This window comes from Hippocampus comes, unplaced genomic scaffold (genome assembly GCF_001891065.2).
Source record: "Hippocampus comes isolate QL1 unplaced genomic scaffold, H_comes_QL1_v1.1 scaffold174, whole genome shotgun sequence".
In the NCBI taxonomy this organism is placed as follows: Eukaryota; Metazoa; Chordata; class Actinopteri; order Syngnathiformes; family Syngnathidae; genus Hippocampus; species Hippocampus comes.
This window is the reverse complement of record NW_017805983.1, coordinates 2858467-2881801: the sequence shown is the minus strand read 5'-3', so window position 1 is coordinate 2881801 and position 23335 is coordinate 2858467. Positions and strand designations below refer to the sequence as shown.

The 23335-nt window shown below is 42.9% G+C and overlaps 3 protein-coding genes across 7 annotated transcripts in view; all 3 read left to right on the top strand.

Annotated features, from left to right (window-relative positions):
- LOC109528296 (histone deacetylase 4-like) overlaps positions 1-4075 on the top strand; it is a 56176-nt gene extending 52101 nt beyond the window's left edge. For all 3 annotated transcript variants that reach the window (XM_019890680.1, XM_019890678.1, XM_019890679.1), the window contains 2 exons: positions 50-194; positions 1247-4075. In XM_019890680.1, the coding sequence (XP_019746239.1) occupies positions 50-194; positions 1247-1286 (185 nt within the window). In that variant the 3' untranslated portion in view covers positions 1287-4075. The remainder of the gene's footprint in view (positions 1-49; positions 195-1246) is intronic.
- Positions 4076-5323: 1248 nt separating this feature from the next.
- LOC109528301 (ribose-phosphate pyrophosphokinase 2) lies at positions 5324-18903 on the top strand. 3 transcript variants are annotated; one of them, XM_019890693.1, is made up of 8 exons: positions 5324-5645; positions 9552-9735; positions 10356-10454; positions 14704-14828; positions 16609-16782; positions 16854-17057; positions 17197-17216; positions 18292-18398. In XM_019890693.1, exons 1-7 carry the CDS (start codon positions 5524-5526, stop codon positions 17210-17212), a joined length of 924 nt encoding a protein of 307 aa, XP_019746252.1. In that variant the 5' UTR covers positions 5324-5523; the 3' UTR covers positions 17213-17216; positions 18292-18398. The 3 variants fall into 3 exon arrangements, with proteins under 3 accessions (XP_019746252.1, XP_019746251.1, XP_019746253.1); XM_019890692.1 differs by lacking the exon at positions 17197-17216 and adding an exon at positions 18442-18903 and having other exon boundaries at positions 5325-5645; positions 16854-17013; positions 18292-18397; XM_019890694.1 differs by having other exon boundaries at positions 5325-5645; positions 16854-17013; positions 17198-17216.
- A 1038-nt stretch (positions 18904-19941) lies between these two features.
- Positions 19942-22371, top strand: LOC109528309 (thymosin beta-12). Its single transcript, XM_019890705.1, has 3 exons — positions 19942-20067; positions 21343-21452; positions 21552-22371. Exons 2-3 carry the CDS (start codon positions 21353-21355, stop codon positions 21584-21586), a joined length of 135 nt encoding a protein of 44 aa, XP_019746264.1. The 5' UTR covers positions 19942-20067; positions 21343-21352; the 3' UTR covers positions 21587-22371.
- The last annotated feature ends 964 nt before the right edge of the window (positions 22372-23335 follow it).

Below are 23335 nucleotides of genomic sequence, written 5' to 3'. Positions count from 1 at the left end.
TTTCGTTGTCTTTTCAACTCTCCCGCCTGCTTGTCGTTGCTCCTTTCAGGCAAATACTGGCGCTCGGTGTGTCGCCATTCGCCACAGCTGGGCCTCTCACTATTGGAGGCCAAACGCGGTGACTCAGAGGAGGCTGAGGCTGTCAGTGCCATGGCCTCTCTGTCGGTGGCAAACACAAGTGCTCTGGATCACAGGTAAGCACAATATCAGTGGGAAATATCAGGCGAGTGTTTGTGTTGGGGCCTTATTGATCTGGACTATTTGAGGTGACGATTTGATAGTTGGCACAATAAAATTCTGATATTAGATTAATCAGATGATTAATTTAAAAAAATATATCTTTTTTCATGACGAATGTATGTTATTTTGACGCTTCCAACAATAAAGATTTGAATTACAGGCAGGACATTTAACTGCCTTACAATATGGCAGTGGTTCTTAACCTTGTTAGAGGTACCGAACCCAACCAGTTAACATGCACATTCACCGAACCCTTCATTTGTGACAAAAACAAATAGGATTTTTTTAAAATTCAAGACATAAAAATTGAAAAAAAAGTAAATAAATTATTTTCTTGTACTCCCCATCTCCATTCAGTTTCAAGAAGTATTCCCTCAGTTTTACCAGTATGAGACTAGAGTTGCTCAACTTGGCATGACAAATCATGCAGATGGGACGCTGAGTCCCATCATGTTCCATGATGCATGTGAATCCACGTTGTACATATTCGTCTGACCACTTTATTTTTTGCTCGACGTAGTTAGCATGTATCAAAACTTTTTCTTTTGAATCAGGTGATGTACTATCATGACAGTCACACGTTGATTACTGAGGGAACTAAATTTCTCGCAGCACTGATTGGTCAAGCAATGTCATGTGATTATCTGCAGCCAGTGATGGCCAAGCGGGCGTGTCATAACTAATTGACATTTTGAGTCGGGTATGTCTTAACCTCCATGGCAGAGGCTCCGTCGAACCCCTGTGATCGATTGACCGAACTCTAGGGTTCAATCGAACCCAGGTTAAGAACCACTGCAATATGGTGTGTCTTATTATTTGTTTAACCTGACAACAGAAAGAGAAATGGGCAGAAACCAGCCGATTTTTTTATTTTTTTTTTTAAGATTTGTGTGAATGTCTTTGTCTTGGATTATAATGTGTTAACGTGGGAGGGAAAAAAATCGGCCAAAATGGTTAATGTTGTCTGTGCCCTAATTTTTATTGCTCTATTATCTTCCCTCTCCAGACCAGAGGAGGAACCCATGGAAGAGGAGGAACCACTGTAACGAGGGGGCATACGTAGCTGAATCACACTGTTATCATTGACCTCTCCGGAGGACACCTCTTTGAGAAGCAAGGAGTCTCGACTGATCCCTTCATTTAGTGCCCCCGACACCAAGCATCATCTTGATTGGCGGAGGGACAGGGGGTGGGCTCAGCCTCAGAGTAGGGAGCCAGTCAGGAGACAGATGACTGGAATCAAAAAAATAACAAAAACAAACGAGTTGCTTCATGGTGCTCATTTGGAGATGTTTTTCTGTCAGTCTTCGCACCCTCTACGATGGCCTACAGGTGCAAGTGACCAAGGCAGCTTTTGCTGACGTGATTTGAATGGGGGAGCGCAAGTTCAGGTCTCACCACGGAAAAGTGAGATTCTTTGTGGAAACCAAACGGCTTCCCTCTGATGCCAACACTGTATGAACACCAGGGACAGAAGACGTCCCGTCTGCAAGTCACAGCTCGGAATTTTCTTTTATCTCGACTCGCTCTCTGACGGGAAAAGAATTTATTAAATGCGTTCACTGTGGACTTTCGGTCTTACAAACACTCGTTTTCATCAGAGGTTCTAAGAGGAGTGCCTTGGTGAGGGTCCGCTGGATTTCACGATTGTTCAGGAAAAGTTTGCCTTAAGATTTCCTTCTTGGGGATCAGCGCCAGGGAGGGATGAGAATTAGGACAATACAGCGAACAATCTTTCAGCATGTTTACTTGGAACGTGGCCATGTTATTTTACTTTTCGGATGGATCTATTTTTCTGTGGAAAAGGACATGCTCTATAAAGGTAGTTGCCAGCTTCAGCAGAAAGGCACATCATTCGATGAACTGATTGGACTCTTATGTAGCTTCCCATCGAAGATTCCCGTAGAAGACGGCTTTGTCGAACAAGCATGAGAGGAGAGGTCGCATATTTCCGCCCTGTTTGGAATGGTAAGCAAAGGAAGCCAAAGCATGACTCTGCATCTAACAAACATTTTACATTTCGTTAGGAAAAGGCTTTGTAGGTCACTGAATTTGATCATCGCTCTCCTGAGCGATCCTGCGCTCTGCTGGCAACTACCTAGTTACCCGTGTGACTCCAGTCGTGTATATAAAGTTGAGTATATTTTGTGGGGTGCGACGGCCCTTTCATATCGACATGTTTTTTTTTTGTTTTTTTTTTCAAAAACATCAATTTCCACGACTTTATTATATTTTTTGTGTGTGTGTTTAATTTCTAACTTTTTTTCACAGATTTTTTTTTTTTTTAAATCCGTTATCTGGATAGTTATAGGGCTACCAGTCACAAAAGTAGTGTCACGGAATTTGTTCTTTTTGTATTTATCAAAAGTAAGGAGCAACTTTCTTTCTTTGTACGGCTCTTCAGGCCACTGTGTTTTTCATCGATTGTGTATTTATATAACGTACTGTTTATGGAAGATTTGTATATGGAAAATTTCTAAATGTACTCTAATGACAGCTATGATATTGTGAACGGAACCCAGTATGGTGTTTCTCCATGGACGTAGAAAAAAAAGAAAGAAAACAAGAAGCAGCGTATTTAGCTACTCATCGAATGCACTGTTTCGATGTAAAGTCATCACACGGCACTGCTTTGGACTTCTCCTCATAGAGTCAATCACTTTGTTGCCTACGTGGTGGTCTTTTTCTCGTGCACGTATATAACATGCACTTACCTTACCTTGGTGACATGCCTGTGATCTCGCCGCAAGCAGGTCCAGAGGCCATTTTATGTAGCGAGCTGTTTTCTGTGTTTTTTTGGGGGTGAAATGGCAGGCATGCGAATGCTGAAAGGAGCCGGCCTTCCCATGGTTTGTGTCTGTTATTTTGGATTGGCATCAAAGTGCGATAATCAATACATTGCAAGACCATTTTTGTCACGACCTGTGTCCGAAAAGGAACATTTCTTTTTTGATTTTGACAGTGGTGCAACCTACACTACACAGTGAGCAGTTTAATTATGTATACCTGGTGCCAATAAGTCATCAGTGCGTTGTTCCATTTTGCCCCACCCTTATCTTCATATGTCTACATGACCATCAAACTTATTTCAATTTGTACATCATTCTTCATACTTGTAAAATGTGAGTTTTTACTAACAAAACATTCCATTTGATTAATTCTTTATTTTTTTGGGGGGAGGGAGTAATCTGAATCACTACTAGTTTTTTTTTTTTTTTTTTTTTTAAAGACACGTTTTTAAGTCTTTTTTTTTTGGTGGGAGGGACCCCAGCTCGCAACAACTTTAACTCTTTGCATGGTTTGTTAGTCAGCATGCCTGCTTGTCTATGTAACAAATATGTTTTTGCACAATAGAGGTAGAACAAAACAAAACAAAAAAAAGCTTACTAGAGTTTCCTGCCTCGCTGGTGTGCAAACATTTGAAAAGACTTAGTTCCAATGACTCCACTATGGTTCTTCTTGTTTAAGACAAGTGATTTCTGCACTTAAAATGGACATAGATGGACTGTGTTTGCTCTGCCAAACCTCTGCTACATTCACGAAAGACTCTCCCAAAGAATGTTCCTCTTTCAAAGATGTTTAAACGGGCACTGTCGATGCTGGAGTAATGCTGCGCTTTTAATTGGGGAAACGGTTTGGAGGAGGACATTTGATTGTCACACCCACCTCGGCCAGTCCTACAAATAAATAACCACTGTGGCTCAAGAGCAATTCTTGGTTTACATGTAAATGAAAGAAGTTATTTTTTGTTCGCTGTCTATGTCGCTAAGCGACATAGGGGACCTGCGCTTTGGACGTTTCATCTCTGACATCTATAAAATATATTTCTGAAAAATCATTGTCTTTTGCTGTTTCTTCTTCTGTGAAATGACCAAATGTGAAAGTCATCAACAGCGACCTAAAGATCAGGCGGTGTTTTGACATCGATAGGCGAGAATTGATTTTATTCTTACTTTTTTCGGCATGTGATGGGAATGTGACTTCTTCAGTCATTGAATCAGATTATCTGTCTGGCGCAAGCTTGCAAAGTCCATGTTTGCTCAGTCCAACTTTAGATCAATAGAGCGTGTTTTGTAGCTGGCATTTATTAAAATGTACTCTTTTGGATTCAGCATTTAAAAAAAAAACCTTCTCTCAACTATCATCCTTACGAATAACAGTTGATTTGCTGCCTGGCACATGACTCAGATGATGTGACACATGAGGGGCATAAAACCTCAGCTGACCACTCTGCGTGGAAAATCAAATTATGAGACTCAGTGTCACAAGAGTGTCCAAACGCTGGAAGTAGCTGTCTGGTGACCATCTCAAATCACAACAGCAACAACTACAAAACTGGAAACCATCCCATTTGTCCTAAAATAGCTTCCTGGGAGTCAAAGAGCAGACTTTAAAAGCTTTCTGTTGGTCTACAAAGCAATGAATTGGACCTAAATATATTCAAGACTGTTTACTTCCTTGAGAACTTCAGACCCAACAGCCTTATTGAGTGCATCCAGAACCAGAGCCAATCAAACTAAAGCAGCACACACAAATACGAGTTAAAAAAAATCACACAGGTAAATGGGAAGATTGCTTTAGTATGACGATGTTCTTCTTGGGAAGGAAGTGTCAGATGCTCAGGGAATTGTGAACAAGTGCAAATTGTCCTCCCTCCACTCTTCTCATGCTCTGAACGTAACAAACATGGCAGGATATCTTTGTAGATGTGCCGATTGAGACACATTGAAGAGGGCAATCTCATAATTTGTACTACATGGTTAAAATATATCCTGATGCTGGAACTTTGCATATTTTGGATAATCTGCAATACATTTCCATCTATTACAGAAAAAAAACCCACAATGAAATAATACAAAACACCACAACTAATTTTACCAGTCACTTTTTTTACACACAAGTATATTTTGCACACAAGTATTTATAAAAGTATTCACATTCTGTACTAATTCAAAACTTCAGTGCAGAGCGTGAGTACTTTTGCCACCTGTGTGAATTGCACATGTTGGAAGGGGTCATGTTGACCCTATTTTAAGGGGTTAATGAAAAGTATGAGTAAACGTCCTACAGCAGATGATTTGGTGTTCAATGAGGGGAGGCCACTTCCTTCCAGTATGCATTCACCACCCATGCGAGATCTTCCCCTTCTCTGCCGTCGACATTCGATGTTGCAACTGTGCCGCACTGCAATGCAACATTAGCAGAAACTCATAATTTCGCGGTGATTTCGGCGGGGAGACCTGCTGCAACATTGTCCTTCTTTCTCGCGCCGCTTTTTGCAACATGCCGAACATCGTCCTGTTCAGCGGGAGCTCTCACCACGACCTGTCCCAGAAAGTGGCCGATCGGCTGGGACTGGATCTGGGCAAAGTGATAACCAAGAAGTTCAGCAACCAGGAGACATGGTGAGTATTTTCATGGTCTCTATGGCAACTTGAAGTGGAGTGGTTAAAACGGCCTCGATTTTCCTTCTCGGAACGTTAGCTCGAAGCTAACAATAGTTTACTACAGTCTCTACACGTGACTAGCTAGCCTCATGTAAACACATCCGGCTAGAATGCTAAGGTAAATACACCCATTATCGGACACGCCTTTTCACTTTCGTTCGGTTATGTGAATTACTCCAGGAACATTACTTTTAAATTCCACCTTCAGGGTATGCGTTAAATACACTCCCGTGCTTGTGTTGGATAAAGTAGCATCCAGCGGGCGTGTGCTTGATAATCATGGTAGCTAGTTGTTTGTCGTTCCAACATGGAGGCACAAATGTTGGGCCAAAATCTGAGCCAAATTAAATTGACTCTTGACATAATGTTGCGAAACAACCTTTAGTGCGACCGTTTTTTTGTTTGTCGTGTTTTATTTTATTCAAAAGTGTGCCGACAGCGAGTTTGAGCACGTTCTAACGCGATGGAAAGTATTTATTCGCGCCACTTAAGAGTAGCTAGCTAGTCGTTGGCTACAGTAAACTTGACAAAAATAAAAAGTTTTGACTCATCGCATTAAATAGTGTCAGTTTGATTTCCACATTGGATAACAATAACAAGTTGGATTAATTCTAATCCAATCCATATTTATTTGTTAATGACGTTAAAAACAGGCACAGTGCACCGAAATGCTGCCCAACAGGATACATACCAAAAAAAAAGACTGATATAAAACGCAAATATGTTTGAATACACAGAATTAAAGGACACACAATCTTAAAATCAATTGATTTAAAAAGTAATGACAATGAATGAGAATAAATTGTGACAAATGTGTCGTTTTAAGAAGTAATTTAAAAAAATGTAAAGAAGAGACCTTTTTAATGTGTTGAGGAACTCATTTCATAGTTTTGGACAGTAAAAGCTATTTGAAACTTGAGGGTCAGGAACGTGACTTAAGTGTCAGTCAAACCTAAAAACAAAGAAAACTGTTAACATTTACAATTTTGGTACTGTGGTGAATGTATATCATGCACACTTGGTTGAATCACATGTACAGTACTTGATTTGTGCGCCTTTACCAGTGTTGTAACGGCACCCTGTCAGCTGTACTTTTATTGCTGAGAGATCGCAGTCTCCTAAAAAATAATAACAACAATAAATAAATAAAACAACCACAGAGGTGGCAAAAGTATTCACACTCTGTACCTAAATAGTTCAGATGTTTGTGTTTTAGGAAGAAAAAAAATCTATCTATCTATCTAAAAAAGCCTGCGCCTCAATTTTGTTAAAACAGAGTCCAGAGTAAAATAAGTACGGTAACTAATGTTGTGATAATGCATCACTTCAGTTGTCCTTAACAGTTTTGTTTTAGTGTTTTTGTTACAGACTGCATTTAAATGAAATGTGTGGTAAGGCTGTCAGAAAAAAAAATGCAGTTGGATGTTAAAATGTCAGGAATAATAACCTGTTACTCTATTAACTATGATATTGGTGTCAATCAAGATCTTTAACTGCGTTTGACTTTACCTGTCTATTTACGTCGTGTAATCATGTGTGGAAATTGAAAAAGTAACACTGTTGTCACAAAGTAAGGAGTAAAAATGAATCCCCCCTCCTCCCCTGACATTACATTTCTATAGAGGCTGTTAGTAACAGATATACACTGTAGAACATTTGAAGGCTACAGGTGAGACAGTTTTCCAGATATGGCTGTTTCAAAATGGCTTTTAGGAGTATGATGCCAAAAACCGTCTAAATTACCCTTCATTCGATGATTTTTATGAGAAATCTATTGAAAGCAGAGACCTAATATTTTTTATTTTTCCAATCCACAAGTGTATCTTGGTACTCCCCCCCCCCCCCAAAGCATTGTTTGACGGTCAGGTGGGAAGATTTTCAGAAATTTGATGAAATGACACAGATTGACCGTTAAATGCAATTTTGGCGAACAAAGCCCGAGTCTTATTTTTATTGTTCGACATTTCAAAACCAATGTTCAATATTCTTGAGAATTAAGTTATTTGCTCTTAAAAAAAGGATTTACTTGATTTTAGAAGCTCTGGCATAATATTAGCAGCGTCTAAAAAACAAAGCAAACAATATCATTTATCATGATAATTTTCGGGAAGATGTATTGTTCTAAAAACTGTCGTCACAGGCCTCGGTGAGTGACCTTCGTCCACTCGCTATAGAGCGAAAATAGCTTTGGGTGAAAAGATGATAGGAACGATTGACAACTTCTGAACACACTTCAAGCATCAATACTTTTAGGTAACGGTAAGTTAGCAGTTTTGTGGAATTGTCATTCTAATAAAGACTTTGTGATGACCCGATTGTTAGTTAATCATTTCCCCGTCAATATCACCCAAAAACACATGTAGTAGTTTTGTTTTTTTATAAAAACAACTGTAAAATTGCGGTGTTGAATGTGATGCAGTAGAAAATGTAGGCTACGCCACACTTTGTGTGCTTGTGCACCCAAGAAAAAAAGTTGGGCGCACCAGTGCAAAAAGAGCAGTCTCGAGCAGTGGTCCTTAACCTGGGTTCAATCAAACCCTAGGGGTTTGGTGAATCGGTCTCAGGGGTTCGATGGAGCCTCTGCCACAGAGGTAAAGACATACTCGACTCAACATGTCAATTAGTTATGACACGCCCGCTTGGTCATCACTGGCTGCAGATGATCACATGACATTACTTGTCCAATCAGTGCTGCGGGAAATTTAGTTCACTCAGTAGTCACCATGTGATTGTCATGATAGTACGTCATACAATTAAAAAAAAAAAAACTGTACTTCGGCCATGTAATTTTATTTACTTTTTTCTGTTTTTCATAAATGTGTTTTTTTAATGTCTTGAATTTATAATAAAGGGTTTGGTGAACGTGCATATGAACTGGTTGGGTTCGGTACCTCTAACAAGGTTAAGAACCACTGGTCTAGAGCCTGGTGAAACATTTTCTGAAAACTAAAAATTCTCAAGTAAACTACAGATACCTGAAAAGCCTTCTGAAGTACACGAACAAAATTATTTGTACTTTATGTCCCACAATAAAACAACAAAGGGGTTATCCTGATGTCATATTTGGGAACTGGTGATAATATTTGTGATTCCACGTTTTCAACTTGGGAACTCAGCTGTTTGGGTGACAGGCATTTCAAAACAATTATTTTTCTCACTCCCCTCAAACTGAAAGGTGGTGAGAAATTTGAGAACTTTACACTTCTTCTCACAGCTCCCACACAAGCTTTCACCGGCTGACCTTGACTGGTCAAGGTCTGCACTACAGTAACAGTGGCGATTGCTTAGTGTGACAACATGATTGGACTTTTGCTGCAGTTGGAAAATTGCAGATAGATTTAATCAGATCATGTTCATGATCATGAAGCAACCCATTTATGCATGGATTCTATGGAAGCTGTTAAATTTCAGCATGTGCGCGTGAAAATTATCCAGTGTCAGTGATCACATGGCTGAGGCCAAGTTGGAATGAGTACCATGTCCCAAACAGGAATGTTTCATACGCATGCTTGCTGCTCCTGCTGCCTTCACTGTACCGCACTGGTGTGTGCTGCACAGGGACATGGCCTGGACTTGTTCAAGTACTGTATCCGTCCCGCTGGTTTTCTCTCACTGCAGCGCAAGCATCACCGGACATAACGCAAATGTTGATTAATGGTGTAGTTTGAATGCGGTGGAAAGTCTAAGGACAAATGCAATCCTTCCTTCTTTTTGTACAAAGTGACCTTGTGTCACTTCTAATCTATATTGTTAACACATTGTATGAAGACTTGCCTTTCTTTTAGAGTAAAAGTTGGGATGGGGGGGTAAGAGGGGCAAAGAAAAAACAATTGATGCCATTTTGCTCTCTTGTTGGACCAACAGTGTGGAGATTGGGGAGAGTGTGCGCGGCGAGGACGTGTACATCGTGCAGAGCGGGTGTGGCGAGATTAACGACAACCTCATGGAGCTTTTAATTATGATCAACGCCTGCAAAATTGCCTCGTCATCCCGCGTCACCGCCGTCATCCCCTGCTTCCCTTACGCCCGGCAGGACAAAAAGGACAAGGTAGACGGAGGTTTAGGGATAGTTTGTCGTGTTTCTCCCTCAGTGCACAATTTATGACTCAGTACAAAAACATCACTCTTTGGTTTAATGCCGTATTTCACAACCTTGATTGGCCATTGAATAGTTTTGCCTGTCACTATATGTCACTTGCATTGATGGATGAACCAAGGCACAAATAAATAAAGAACAATTTTGTACCAGTTAAGTGAAATTAGATAATTAGCCACAACACAAATAACAATCTATCGCGACACAATAACGTGCCCGGTGTACAGTGGTTGGGAATCACTGTTTAATGTAGAGGTCACTAGACAACTGGAGTATTGCTAATTTCAGAGTAGGGCTGAATAGTTAAATCGAATTAAAATCAACATTGCAATGAGATTATTTTTCAAAATCATTCAGCCCTACCTCAGAGTGAGCCTTTGTGAACTGACAGCTCAGGATCACCCGCACCCACTTAAGTGTTTTGGCAACAAAACCCACAGTTCACGTTTAAAGAGAGGTAAAAATTCAATGTGCAGCATGCGTGTATGCTATATCTCTGCTATATCCCCCCCTCCCCACACACACACACACACACACACTGACTTGAGTTGTGTGCCGCATGCTTGTCCCAGAGCCGAGCGCCCATATCAGCCAAGCTGGTGGCAAACATGTTGTCTGTGGCTGGCGCTGACCACATCATCACAATGGATCTCCACGCCTCCCAAATCCAGGTGGGTCGCCGACGTGTTTGGTGTTATCATAAAATAGTGATACAATGGTGTCACTTGCCAAATAGTGAACAATTCTTCAACCCCCCCCAAAAAAAAATAACAAAAACACTCAAGCTGTTTATTTCCACTCACAGTTTAAAAATAATTGTACATTTATATAAAACAACCACAAATCTCAGCCTTTCAGTACGCAGGGTGAATTCCAAGGCAAAATAGCATTGACAGTATGTTGCAGAGCTATAAACCCTTTAAGCAACATTTTGAAAATTAACAGTGCAGCAAAACATGTAGACAGCCAATTTTGTACTGTGCAAATCATGTATTCTTCATCCTCTGTGAAGAGAGACTAATATTAGGGCCGTCCCGGTGAGCTGAAAGAAATTGAGACCCTCACTGAACAATACATAGGCCTGTCTTATACTACTCCTCGGTGGCCAAAGCAGCAGTTAGTTAGTTAGTTAGTTAGTTCCGCCCGCTCCTATTTGGAACATTGGGCGACGAGTCTCCTCCATCTTTTCCGGTCACTGGCGACCCTTCTTGCTTCATGCCAGCTGACACCCATCTCACTGAGGTCTTCTTTGGCAGTCTGTCTCCACGTCTTCTTTGGCCTACCTCTCTTCCTCTTTCCCCCCTCTGGCATCCAGTCCATGGCCACACTTGCCGGTCTCTCTCTTGGCAGTCGGAGTACGTGGCCAATCATTTTCCTTCTCCTTTCAGAGACAATGTCTGACAATTCAGCTACTCCTGCCCTCCTCATCACCTCCTCGTTGGTGATGTGGTCTCTCCATGAGATCCTCAGGATGGATCTCAGGCAACGCCGATGGAAGACATCTAACTTGTTGGTAATATTGGCTGTCTTCATCCATGTCTCACAGGCGTAAATCGCTGTTGGGATGACCACTGACATATAGAGGCTTAGCTTGGTAGCCGTAGTGATGGCCTTCGATGACCAGATGTTGCGGAGGCGTTGGAACACTCCCGCAGCTTTACCAAGTCTACTGTTGACGTCTTTCTCCACATTACCTGTATTTGAGATGTTACTCCCAAGATATGTGAAGCTGTCAATGTACTCTATGTCATGTTGGTGTAGAGCGAGTGGCTGAAGGTGTTGGTGCTGTCCGATGGCCATGGCCTTGGTCTTTTCCTGGCTAATTCGTAAACCGACCTTAACTCCGTGTTCATGCAGATTGTTGGTCAACTCCTGGAGTGCGGGCTGGGTGTGACTTAACAGAGCCAAATCATCCGCAAATTCCAGGTCAGCTAGTCTGTTCCCTCCCCACTTGATGCCAACTTTTGCCCCTGTGATGGACTTCCTCATCACAAAGTCAATTATGATGATGAAGAGTAGAGGTGACAGGGTGCAACCCTGTCTTACACCAGTGTCAATGTCAAAATCATCAGTTGTGCCACTGTTGGTTTTGACACGACAAGTTGAGTTGTGGTACAATGACCTGAAGATGTTGATGTACTTGAGGGGTACACCATACAGCTGGATGATCTGCCACAGTGACTCCCGGTGGATGCTGTCGAAGGCTTTCTTGAAATCGATATAATTGATCATGAGTGGTGTCTGAAGTTCTTGGCACTGCTCTATGATGTTTCGAAGAGTAAAGATCTGTTCGGCGCAAGACCTTCCCTTCCTGAAGCCGGCTTGCTCTTCCCTCAAGATGTTATCCACTTCGTCTTTAAGGCGATGTAGCAGAACACTGCAGAATACTTTGCTGGGGATTGACAGCAGTGTAATGCCCCGCCAGTTATTGCAGTCTGCGAGGTTTCCCTTCTTAGGTAGCGTGACAATGACCCCACGTCTCCAGTCGGCAGGAACCTCTTCAGCATGCCAAATCAGGTTGAACAGGTGGGTAAGGCTCTCCACAACAGCGTCTTGGCCATGTTTCAACAGCTCGGCAGCTACCTCATCGAGTCCCGGTGCCTTGTTGTTCTTAAGGCCCTTGATTGCTCTGGCAACCTCAGTCTCGGATATCTCTTCCGATGTAATGTTTAGAGCTGGAGCTGGTGTCTCTTGATCGAAATTGAAGAGCACGGGAGGCATTGGTTGGTTGAGAACCTCCCTGAAGTGTTCCAGCCATCTTGCTTCTTGCTCCTCGTCGCTTAGGAGTGTCCTGGCATCCTTGCTCTTGATTGGCATGCTAGAGCTGCTCCTGGAGTTGGTCAGCTCCCGCACGATCTTGTATAGGGTTTTTGCAAGCAAGGCCTGAAAAACATCGCCGTGTCGCTCCCGTTGTTCAAGGTTCAAGGTTCGACTTTATTGTCAAATATGCATACATTGACATGTAGCATGGATGAAATTTATTTCTCTCAATCCTCAGCAAACAGTGAAAGACAATGTAGTCTAAAACAGTATAAACATATAGACGATATATACAATAAAAGACGATATATACAATAAAAGCAGCATAAAACAATGGCACTTGAGGCTATTGAGGATAAAAGTGACGTAGTGCATTGTGCAATGTGCAATATGCAGATGACGGATAATGAGGGGAGGGTCATAGTCTGTGACAGGAGGCAGGGGTCGGGCAGAGGCAGAGGGTGGGGAGTTTGGGCAGAGCACGGAGGGAGTTGAGTCTCCTGACCGCCTGGTGGAAGAAACTGTCTTTGAGCCTGCTGGTTCTGGCACGGAGACTTTGCAATCTCTCTTTTGTTCTCTTTTTATCTTGGCCACTTTCCTTTCATCAATCAACTTCCAGGTGTTGTCTGTTATCCATCTCTCTTTGTTGGTACCCCTCTTTCTGCCTATAACTGCTTCTGCAGTTTCAGCAATGGCACAAGAGAACATACTCCACTGCTCCTCAATGTTTGCAAGGTGTTGTGGTACCTTGAGCTTCCTGCTCAGCTCCTCACAGAAGCTTTCTGAGATGTTGTTATTCTTTAGCTTGTCCACAGCGAAAGGTCTCTTGAGCTGCACCTTTTTCACCTTCTTCAGCTTCAGCTTGATTTTACTCACCACAAGGAAGTGGTCTGAACCCACATCTGCACCTCTGTGGGAGCGAACGTCGAGCAATGACGAGCGCCACCTTGTGTTGATGCAGATGTAGTCCAGTTCGTTCCGGGTCCCGCCACCAGGTGAAACCCAGGTTACTTTGTGGATCCGCTTGTGCTCAAAAAAGGTGTTGCCAATGCTGAGGCCATTGGTACTGGTTAGCATCAACAGTCTCTCCCCGTTGTCATTCGTGGAGCTTGCAGACCCATGTGGTCCAACTGTGGCATTCAGGCCCCTTCTATCATTATCCAGTTTTGCGTTGAAGTCTCCAATCAGCATCTTGATGTCATGACTGGGGATCTCCTCAAGCACGGTCTGGAGCTGGTTGTAGAAGGTGTCTTTATCGTCCTCTGAGGCAGCTTCGGTTGGGGCATAGACTTGTACGATGGTTACTTTGGCATATATGGTGTAGAGCCTTGCTGTAATAATCCGTTCATTCGCCGGCTTCCATCCAATCAATGCTTTTGCTGCACTGCTGGAGAGGATGATGCCGACTCCATGGGAATGGTGGTCTTGCTTCCCAGAGTACAGAAAAGTTGCTCCATCAACCATGAGGCGCCCTTGCCCCGTCCACCTCGTATCACTAACGCCTAAGATGTCCAGGCGATGGTCCCTCATATTCTTCAGCACCTGGTCCATGCGACCAGACTGGAACATTGTGCGCACATTCCAGGTGCCTACTCTGGTGTTGGTTTTGGTTCCAAAGATCGGGGTCATCAAGGCTCGGGCTTCCAAAGGGGTCGGCCAAAGCAGCAGAATGGCCGTTCATTCATACAGTATGACAAAAATGTTTGCTTCTTTTTAATTACATGTCAAGATGCCCTTACTGTATGTGTTTATAAAGCACAATATTATGGAGTGCTATTTTCTTCCTTCAAATAAACACACAAAACATATTTTTGTTTTTGTTTGGTGAAGGCTGGAACAGATTTATGACACTTCCATTCATTTCAATGGGAACAGATTATGGAATACAAGTGTTCTGAGTAACGAGTGTGGTCACAACGAATTCAACTCAGGGCACCACTGTGCATAGTGTATATATAAGTACGGTCAATAATAGATTTTATTTCTATCCGGTTGTTCATTTAACTTTTACAGGTATTTATTAGTAAGTAAGGTCACATTTCAACTACGAAAAATGACCGTCAAGTGTAGTTGGGCAAATGTGCTTGAACTACAGATGATTTTTTAAAATTAGACAATGCCAGCCCTCAAATGACATTAGTACTCTCTTTGTCCCCAAAGGGCTTTTTCGACATTGCTGTGGACAATCTATATGCAGAGCCGGCTGTCCTGCAGTGGATACGGGAAAATATCCCAGAATGGAAAAACTGCATCATTGTGTCTCCTGACGCTGGGGGTGCAAAGCGGTAAGGTACTTCACGGTGATAAGCTTCTGAGGTCTCATCGTCTCGAGCAATGTTTCCCAATCCCAACCTTTATTGAGCCAAGGCCCACACTGTACATTGTAAATATTTTTACCTGGATTCTCCCCGGCGCCAAAAAATTTAAATTCTGCCTCAGGTACCCGTTTATATTGCACGCATGTTTGGGAAGACAGTCAAGCCAGCCGTAGTAAGACTCTGCCAGACGGTAACACGCCACCAACGTGGTGAGCAGGCCAACTTCACAATAAAATCTACGCAAATGCAGTAATACACAGACATCGGTCCCTTGGGACACGTTCATTTTGAGGTTGTGGCAACACGTGGTGGCGTGGCCGCAGACTTGAGTCTGATTACGGGACGCTGATATTGTAGAACGTAGCGGCTGTTCCCTCTGTTAGCGACTGGCAGCTAGCTGCTAAGCGACTAGGCTAGCAAGAACCATCTGATTACTTTTCAAATGAATTTAATAGATTAAAAATGACAGCCTGGCACGGTTACAGTTCCTACGGATCAATTTTTAAGAAACGAGGCTGACTCAAATGTGCTGTTTTAGCTAGCAAAATGGCCACTCCGGTTCTGACGTCACTTTGAACAAAATTTCACCTATGTTTCCAGAGAAGAAAATACAGTTTGCTACTATGCATGGTTTAAATCTAAGGGGGAGAATGATTATCTGAAAATGAAAACCAAAAGGTTGTTCATCATGAAGTGAAATGTAATATTTTCTCTTGTGTATTCATTATCCAATAATTTTCAGTAGGATAGCTTATTACCAAATTATTCGATAGCTGCAGCCCTAGTAAATACAGCCATGGAAAAAAAGAGACCACCTTTGTTTCTTCAGTTACATGCTAGTTTAAATACCTAATATAACCAGATACATTTGTTTGGACCACTACATTAATGACAACAAAAACGGCTCCCAAGAGTTGAATTAAAGAGCTGATCCAGACATTTTACAAAGGTTTTCTACCAAAATCACGCTGCAAGTTCTTCCATCAATAGCGATGGCATTGTACAGCCGAAAATGATGCTTCTAGGCGTTCCGTGGTTTCTTTTATGTCAGTAAGCCATTTGATGTACTTTTAGTGGCACCAAAAATTAAAATGAACAATTGAAGAAAAGGTGGCATTCTCATAATTTTTTTGCATGGCCGTATGCTGAAATAAAAATGTAATCATATTTCCACCCAGATGGACTTAGTGCGTAATCTGGGCCAATTTTGCAGAACACAAAACAGTCCGGGTGTCCAAACTTTTCCCGTGGGCTGTTCACATAAAAATGAAAGGGCCCTCATGAGAGTTTTCACGTTGAATTTATTTACCATGCACCAAGTGCGATTCTCACTATTTGCCGCTGTATATGAATGATCTTTATTCATTGGGACTTTGTGAAGATAAATATAAATATTGTCACTATGTTAGATGTAGTTTAGTAGTAGAGGTACCGTAGTTAGTTGTAGTGATGAGAAAATGAAGTGTTTCTTTTTTTTTTTACTCCACCAGATGCTGCTCTTCAAAGATAGACTTGTGAAATGGAAATGTATTACATTTTCTTTATCTTTAATCCGAGAGTGCCATCGAGAGGAGTTAAAAATGATCACGAATGCTTCATGAAGCTTGATTTGTTCCCATGAGTTAGTTGCATCCCCATGTCAATCTAAACAACCAAACAGAGAGAATTACACATTGCGTGCCGCATTACCGTGGTCTCCGGTTTTGACGACTGGCCGTGAGATGTGACTCTCGCTATGTTCGTGCAGCGTGACCTCCATTGCGGATCGACTGAACGTGGACTTTGCCCTCATCCACAAAGAGCGAAAGAAAGCCAACGAAGTGGACCGCATGGTGCTTGTAGGAGACGTCAAGGACCGCGTAGCCATCCTGGTGGACGACATGGCTGACACCTGCGGTACCATCTGCCATGCTGCTGACAAGTCGGTATTGCCGCTGTGCAGTTTTTCTTTGAATGTCAGTTTGTTTTGACATTCGCTCTCTCGCGCTTCAGGTTGATCGATGCTGGCGCCGTCAAAGTCTATGCCATCCTCACCCATGGCATTTTCTCGGGTCCCGCCATCTCGCGCATCAACAACGCACCATTCGAGGCGGTGGTGGTGACCAACACTATCCCGCAGGAGGAGAAGATGAGGGCGTGCCCAAAAATACAGGTGCCTTTCGACATCATACGCCAACACAATCTGACCTTACATTTGAGTGAGTGTACCATGGTGTACAAAGGCCTTGGAAATCATTTTGCACCCCTATTCAAAAATGTCAGTATAAAACCTACCGGAAGAGCTGGACTTTAGTTTTGAAATAATATATCTTGGTGTCATTTTGTTCATATTACAGAAACATGGCATATGAGCAGGTACATGTACGTGTCGACTTTTTATAGCCACTGTAGGGACTAAATTGTAACTAGGCAAGGCTCTCCAAGCACACGGCCATTGATCTTTTGGGCTGGGCAGGGTGCAAAGGAAAGATTCCACTTTTTTTGTAATTGTAATTTGATCATTTACATTTATCCACAGACAATTTTATCTTGAAAATGACTGCTTCTGCCTCTCACTTTTTATTCAACACTAATAAGGCGGCAAAATTACTTCTTCGTATTGGGGGGCACTTATGTTGTGTGACTCAACCTAAGAAAAAGAACTTCACATTGAAGAAGCGTCTTCATTCCAATAGAATGACATGTTCCAAGTTCACTTTGTGAATGTGGTGACTGGCTTCAATTGTCACTTTTGTCTCACAGGACTGTCAGACAGTTGTGCCAGTGATTTGACATCATCGTAAATTGTACTATATTGTTGTCCATCAATGACAACTGTATATTCCAGTGTGTTGTTGCGATAAAAAAATACTAAATGACAAGCAATAATGACAGCAAGCTTTTTAGGAGCTACTCTGCTGAGCAAAAACATCCACATACGGCAAAGACTCAATTTGCATTAACAACCCAGGCGAAACTTAGTCCCTTCTTAACACACAAAGGATCTGTTTCGATGTTTCACTTCATCATACTTCCTTGACACCATTGACTAAGTTGCCATTTGGCTTTTGGTGCCATCTTGGGATATCTCAGTCCACTTTAGAAAGCATAAAAACTTCAACTTTTCACCTTGGCCTTTCACTGTATGTGTTTTAAGGAAGATGTAGGATTGCCCCTGAATTGCAATTAGATTTACAGTGTACAGTGAGTAGATTTACAATGTTACTCCGCTATTGTTGGGGGGGACATATTGAAGATTTTTTTTTTTTTTATCGGATTTTACTTAGTTTATAGTTACTTCCTTGCAATGAATGGGGATTCACTGTATGAAAAAAAAATAACGTGCATAATGAAAGATACAATTGTTATCTTTTACCTTCTGATAATTAAATTCCTATTCTTGGTTTTCAAATATTGCGTGTACTGACAATGCGTATGTTCTGTGTGGTAGGTCATTGACATTTCCATGATCCTGGCAGAGGCCATCAGAAGAACCCACAACGGTGAATCCGTGTCCTACCTCTTCAGCCACGTCCCCTTGTAATGGAGAGTGGGAAGGAGTGGGGTCCCTTCGCCCCTTTTGTCCTCTCCACCTACCATGGCATCTTTTACCCAAAGGCTCCTAAGCGCAGGTGGTTTTAGTCTCGTCCACACATCCTCTTTGAATGTTCCCATCCAAGAGATGGAGAGAGACCTCACCCCCACCTTAGCTCCGATTAATGAACCTGTCATGTCCTGTACTTAACTTTAAATGAAGCATTACAATTCCACTCATTTACTTAAAAAGAATTTTTAACAGAATAATTTGGTAACACAAACCTTTACCATCAGGTATTCACATCAGTTAAAGTATGACAACCCACAAAGCGTATTAAAATAACTCAAAAAAAGGTCATGGAATCTGCATCATCAATCCAGTGATGACTTGAAACACGATTCAGGAGCCATGACACGGGAATTTTGTACCTGCAATGGGTCGTCTTTGTTGTTGTTGTTTTTTTTTGTATTGTAAGTCAAGCAGCATTTTTGACAATAAAACTATGGCAATAGCTTTCCAAACATGTTCTTGTCCGCCTTGTCCAAGTATTTCTTCATCATGGTACACATCGCTGCTTTAAAATGACTACATATTAGTACTTAAAAGATGAGAAGTGTCATTTGAGGACAGGCTTGGTCTTCTGTAACTGTTAAAAGTGGCGAGGACTCCACCGAGAATGACCGTAGAGTCAAGACAATTTTGCTAAGAGGCTAAAGTTGTTTGGGGGCGGTGTTTTGCAAGTCTGCCTCACAGTTCAAAGGTCATGCGTTAGAATTTCAGGTCAAGCGCTCATGGTTGCAGTTTGCCTCTTCATGACACACCCCAGTCGTGTAAGCTAATGTGTCCTGTGGTTGAGTGGCGCCCAGTCTAGAGTGTATCCCAAATTTTGTCATTCAGCCCATGCCAGAAAACATCAAGTAGAGAAATTGAACAGTCACGTGGATTTAAAAGTTGAAAGCAGGTCATAACAAGTTTACCTGTAAAGATTATCATGCAGTTTGGATTCAACCAGAAATTTCACCTGAAAGTCGGAACATGCTCAACGTTTTTTTTTTCTTTTTGTGATGTGCCGTGAGATTAAAACACTACTAAATGGATGGAGGGCAGCCTGGTAGTTGAGCGGTTGGCATTTTGACTTCACAGTGCAGAGGTCCCGGGTTCGGCAACCGGTTCAGGGTGTTCCCCGCCTACTGCCCGAAGACAGCTGGGATAGGCTCGAGCACCCCCCGCGACCCTAGTGAGGATCAAGCGGTTCGGAAAATGAATGAATGAATAAATAAATGGATGGATGACAAAAATGTTTCAGTATGTTCTCTCACCACAAGAGGGCGCCTCATACACGTTAATGACTCGTCCCCTCAAACGCTAACGAGAGGCAACATTCGTATGAAATAACAGCGTAAATCTGTTGACCAAAGCGTGGAAAACAAACAAACAAACATTAAATATTTGGACGTAGATCCCTTTCTTTTTCCCATTTTCAACGATCGCACCTCTTAACTCGAAAGTGCCGTTTAAGGGTCTTGCCAGGAGGGGGAGCCACTGTGGACTTTCTGGTAGTGATGTCAGCCGTCATTAGCATATTTGTGACTATATGTGAGCTTGCGTCGGGCAGAGTCTCGCCTTTTTCTGTTGCGACACGCCTGAGCAGAACCTCTAAACAACTTGTCCTCAACAGACGACTCATCGGTAAGCTCCATCCGAATCATCACCTGTCCTTGTCAGCCTTTCTCTCCCTCTCTGTCTCTCCATTTGGTTTCACAGCCCCACGGCAGTTTTATTGTTGCATTGATGATGCTGTTACGCCAGTGGAAGCATATGGAATCACATAATGTTGTTTTAAGAGGAGCAACTGATGATTTGATCCAAGCATGCGCGCGCGCGTCCTTTGTCCGACCAGCGCACACATGTGCACGCTCAAGAGTGTATTTACCCATTTGGTTTCACAGCCCCACGGCAGTTTTATTGTTTCATTGATGATGCTGTTACGCCAGTGGAAGCATATGGAATCACATAATGTTGTTTTAAGAGGAGCAGCTGATGATTTGATCCAAGCATGCGCGCGCGAGTCTTTTGTCCGACCAGCGCACCCATGTGCACGCTCAAGAGTGTATTTCCCTTTGTTACAAACGTGACCCCACCCCCCAGTAGCGCACTGTTGCTATCCACGGGAGTCTACGGGGGTCATCGACTGGCCTCAAATGTGTTGCACACGACGATTGATTTGAGCTGGAATGACCAACTGGACCTGGGCGGTGGTTCCCTTACATTGAGCCGCATGGGAGGAGGAGGTGGTGGGTGAGGGTGCTCCAACGTGGATTTGGCCATGACCACGAACAAAAATATCGAATATTTATACAGTGGGCGGTCAAGGAATCTTTGAATTTGAATTTTGTCATCGTCTGCGTCTCCTTTGTTTTCCTTCTGGGAGGCTGCACGGCGGTCCGCTATTGTTATGTAAATTAGCGGACTTCATTCTAACGTCCCCGTGCGAGATGACTGCTTGGATGCCAGTCAAATCACGACGGCCACAGCCGCAGGGTGAACAAAAGAATGAAGGCGCACGAGCCCACAAGCAGCAAAAGTAATCTGCGTGATTACATATGGCCAACGCCCAGACTTCGTAGTCAGGAGAGGGTCCATATTCTCAGGTGCCCCCTCGCCCCCACATCGAGAATTCCAGGAATTAATAAAACGACTATATGCACAAACACTTTTGGGAACGAATTTTTCCTCTTTTTTCTTTCTTTTTTTTTTAATTGAAGAAGTACTTTTGTGATCTTGCAGACCTGCAAAAAGTCAGGAGAGGGTCCATATTCTCAGGTGCCCCCTCCCCCCACATCGAGAATTCCAGGAATTATTAAAACGCCTACATGCACAAACACTTTGGGGAACAAAATTTTCCTTTTTTTTCTTTTTTTTTTAAATTTTTTTAATTGAATAAGTTCTTTTGTGATCTTGCAGACCTGCAAAGATGAGCGACAAACCAGACATCTCAGAGGTGACCAGCTTTGATAAGAACAAGCTGAAGAAGACGGAGACCAAGGAGAAGAACGTCCTGCCAACAAAAGAAAGTAAGCCAGCCCATGGATTTGTATTCCTAAAATATCTATCTATCAATGTCGTGCTATTGCACAAATGTGACCCGGCATTTTCTCTTCCCCCCCCTGCAGCCATCGAACAGGAGAAGGCGGCGACGACGTCGTGAAGCCCCTCGCCATGCCCCGAGTCCCCCTCCCATCCCCCGACACACCCCCACTCCTTCCCTTCTTCCTCCCTTCCTTCCGCATTGCCTTGTTTTCATCAGTCACTTCTTCTAGCTGTATAACTTTGTAACCGAAACGACAAAACCACAACGATAACCGACAAAGCCGGTCGCGCGGACGGGACGATGCCTTGGGTCGACACAATGCGCCGCCATCTTGAGAACGGAGAAGAGTGGGAGAGTGGAGAAGGAGGAGGAGGTGGTGGTACAGGATCCTCCAAGTGTTTGAATGTCCACCATGGCTCTGGAGCGGAGAGGTTGAAGGGGCAAGGAAGGGCGTCACTGTCCCCGTCCTCACCACCCAATTTCCCACGATGCTGCTTATTGCGCCAAAGCTAAGGCGTCAAGCTTTTCCGCGCTTGTTGTTCTGTCGTCTTTCTAATTTTCGAAAATGCACGACTTTCTTTGCACGCTCTTAATGGCGACCACCCCCCAAAAACGATACTGTTTTATGTATGTTTTTATTTCTTTTGTATGCACACAGGATGAAAAACAACGGATTTCAACTAGTTCTGCAAACAAATGGACTTTGTGCTTAAAATGTCAGGCGTTTCCTCGGAAGTGATTCATGATTTTATGTCACCATAAGAAAAAAAATCAACAGTCCATGTGCTTTAAGATCGATCGTTGAAGTTTTTTTTTTTTTTTGTAAAGTCACAATACTCCGCCACAATCCATTGCAAGGAATGGAAAACCATGAAATGTAATAAAAAAAGATTTGTTACTAAGACGTGTGATCTGAAGTTGTTTGCAAGCAACACGGCACAACGCAATCCTTTTGTTCTCATTGGCAGCCTTAAGTGAGGCCTCGGACTGGTTGCCGGCAGGGTTCCTACGCAAGCATCCATGTTCAGAAATGTATCATTGAAAACAAAACCTGGGCATCTACCTCATCTTTCATGCCACTGAAAACGAGAGTAGGCTAACTTTGATTTTGTAGGACAGTGATATAAAATGTTACGGTTGCAATAAAATCTGTTCTATTTTAGTCATTTATATGGCAATGATTACTTCTAAGGCAGGGATTGTCAAATTCATTTTAATCATTGGCCACTTGTTTTTCTCAGGCTCAGACGTCGGTCTTCAAAACGAGTCGGATTGTTGTGTATATGTATGTGATATGTCCGGTCTTCCTGCATGGGGTTGTCCTGTTTTTGCCTCCACATTCCAAAAACATGCTCAGCGTGAGTCGCTGCAGTGGCTTATGAGACGGCGTGACCTAGAGTACAAGGTGTAGCCTCAGCAGGAGATTTGCTCCGCCTCCTAAACTGCCTTTGTCCAAAATTAGCCACTGCCGACAAAGCCTTAATGTCATTAGCATAGCGTTGGCAGCCAATCATGTATTATTAGCCGAACCCGCTTATCGCTGCACCCCATCGTTTGGGGGGGAACAACGTCGGGAAAGCGTGGTGAAAGCAAACGCTGTTAATCTTGGGAGGTTTTCTTCGTCCGCTGTCATCCTCCATGCTGGTGTAAGTGGATTGGTGTTAAATCAGTTTCTCTTAATAAGGTATTAATCTGCATTTAGGAGGGGAAGGGGGGGGTGGTGGTGTGTGGGGGATAAATGGGCTGCCAGGCCAAGGCTTGGTCAGATTATCGCCTTCCATCTTGCGTGTATGGCACCACAGAGGCCTTAGCCCAGTGGTTCTCAAAGTCCTGTTCCGCAAGCCATAGCGTGGTTGTCCGTGAAAT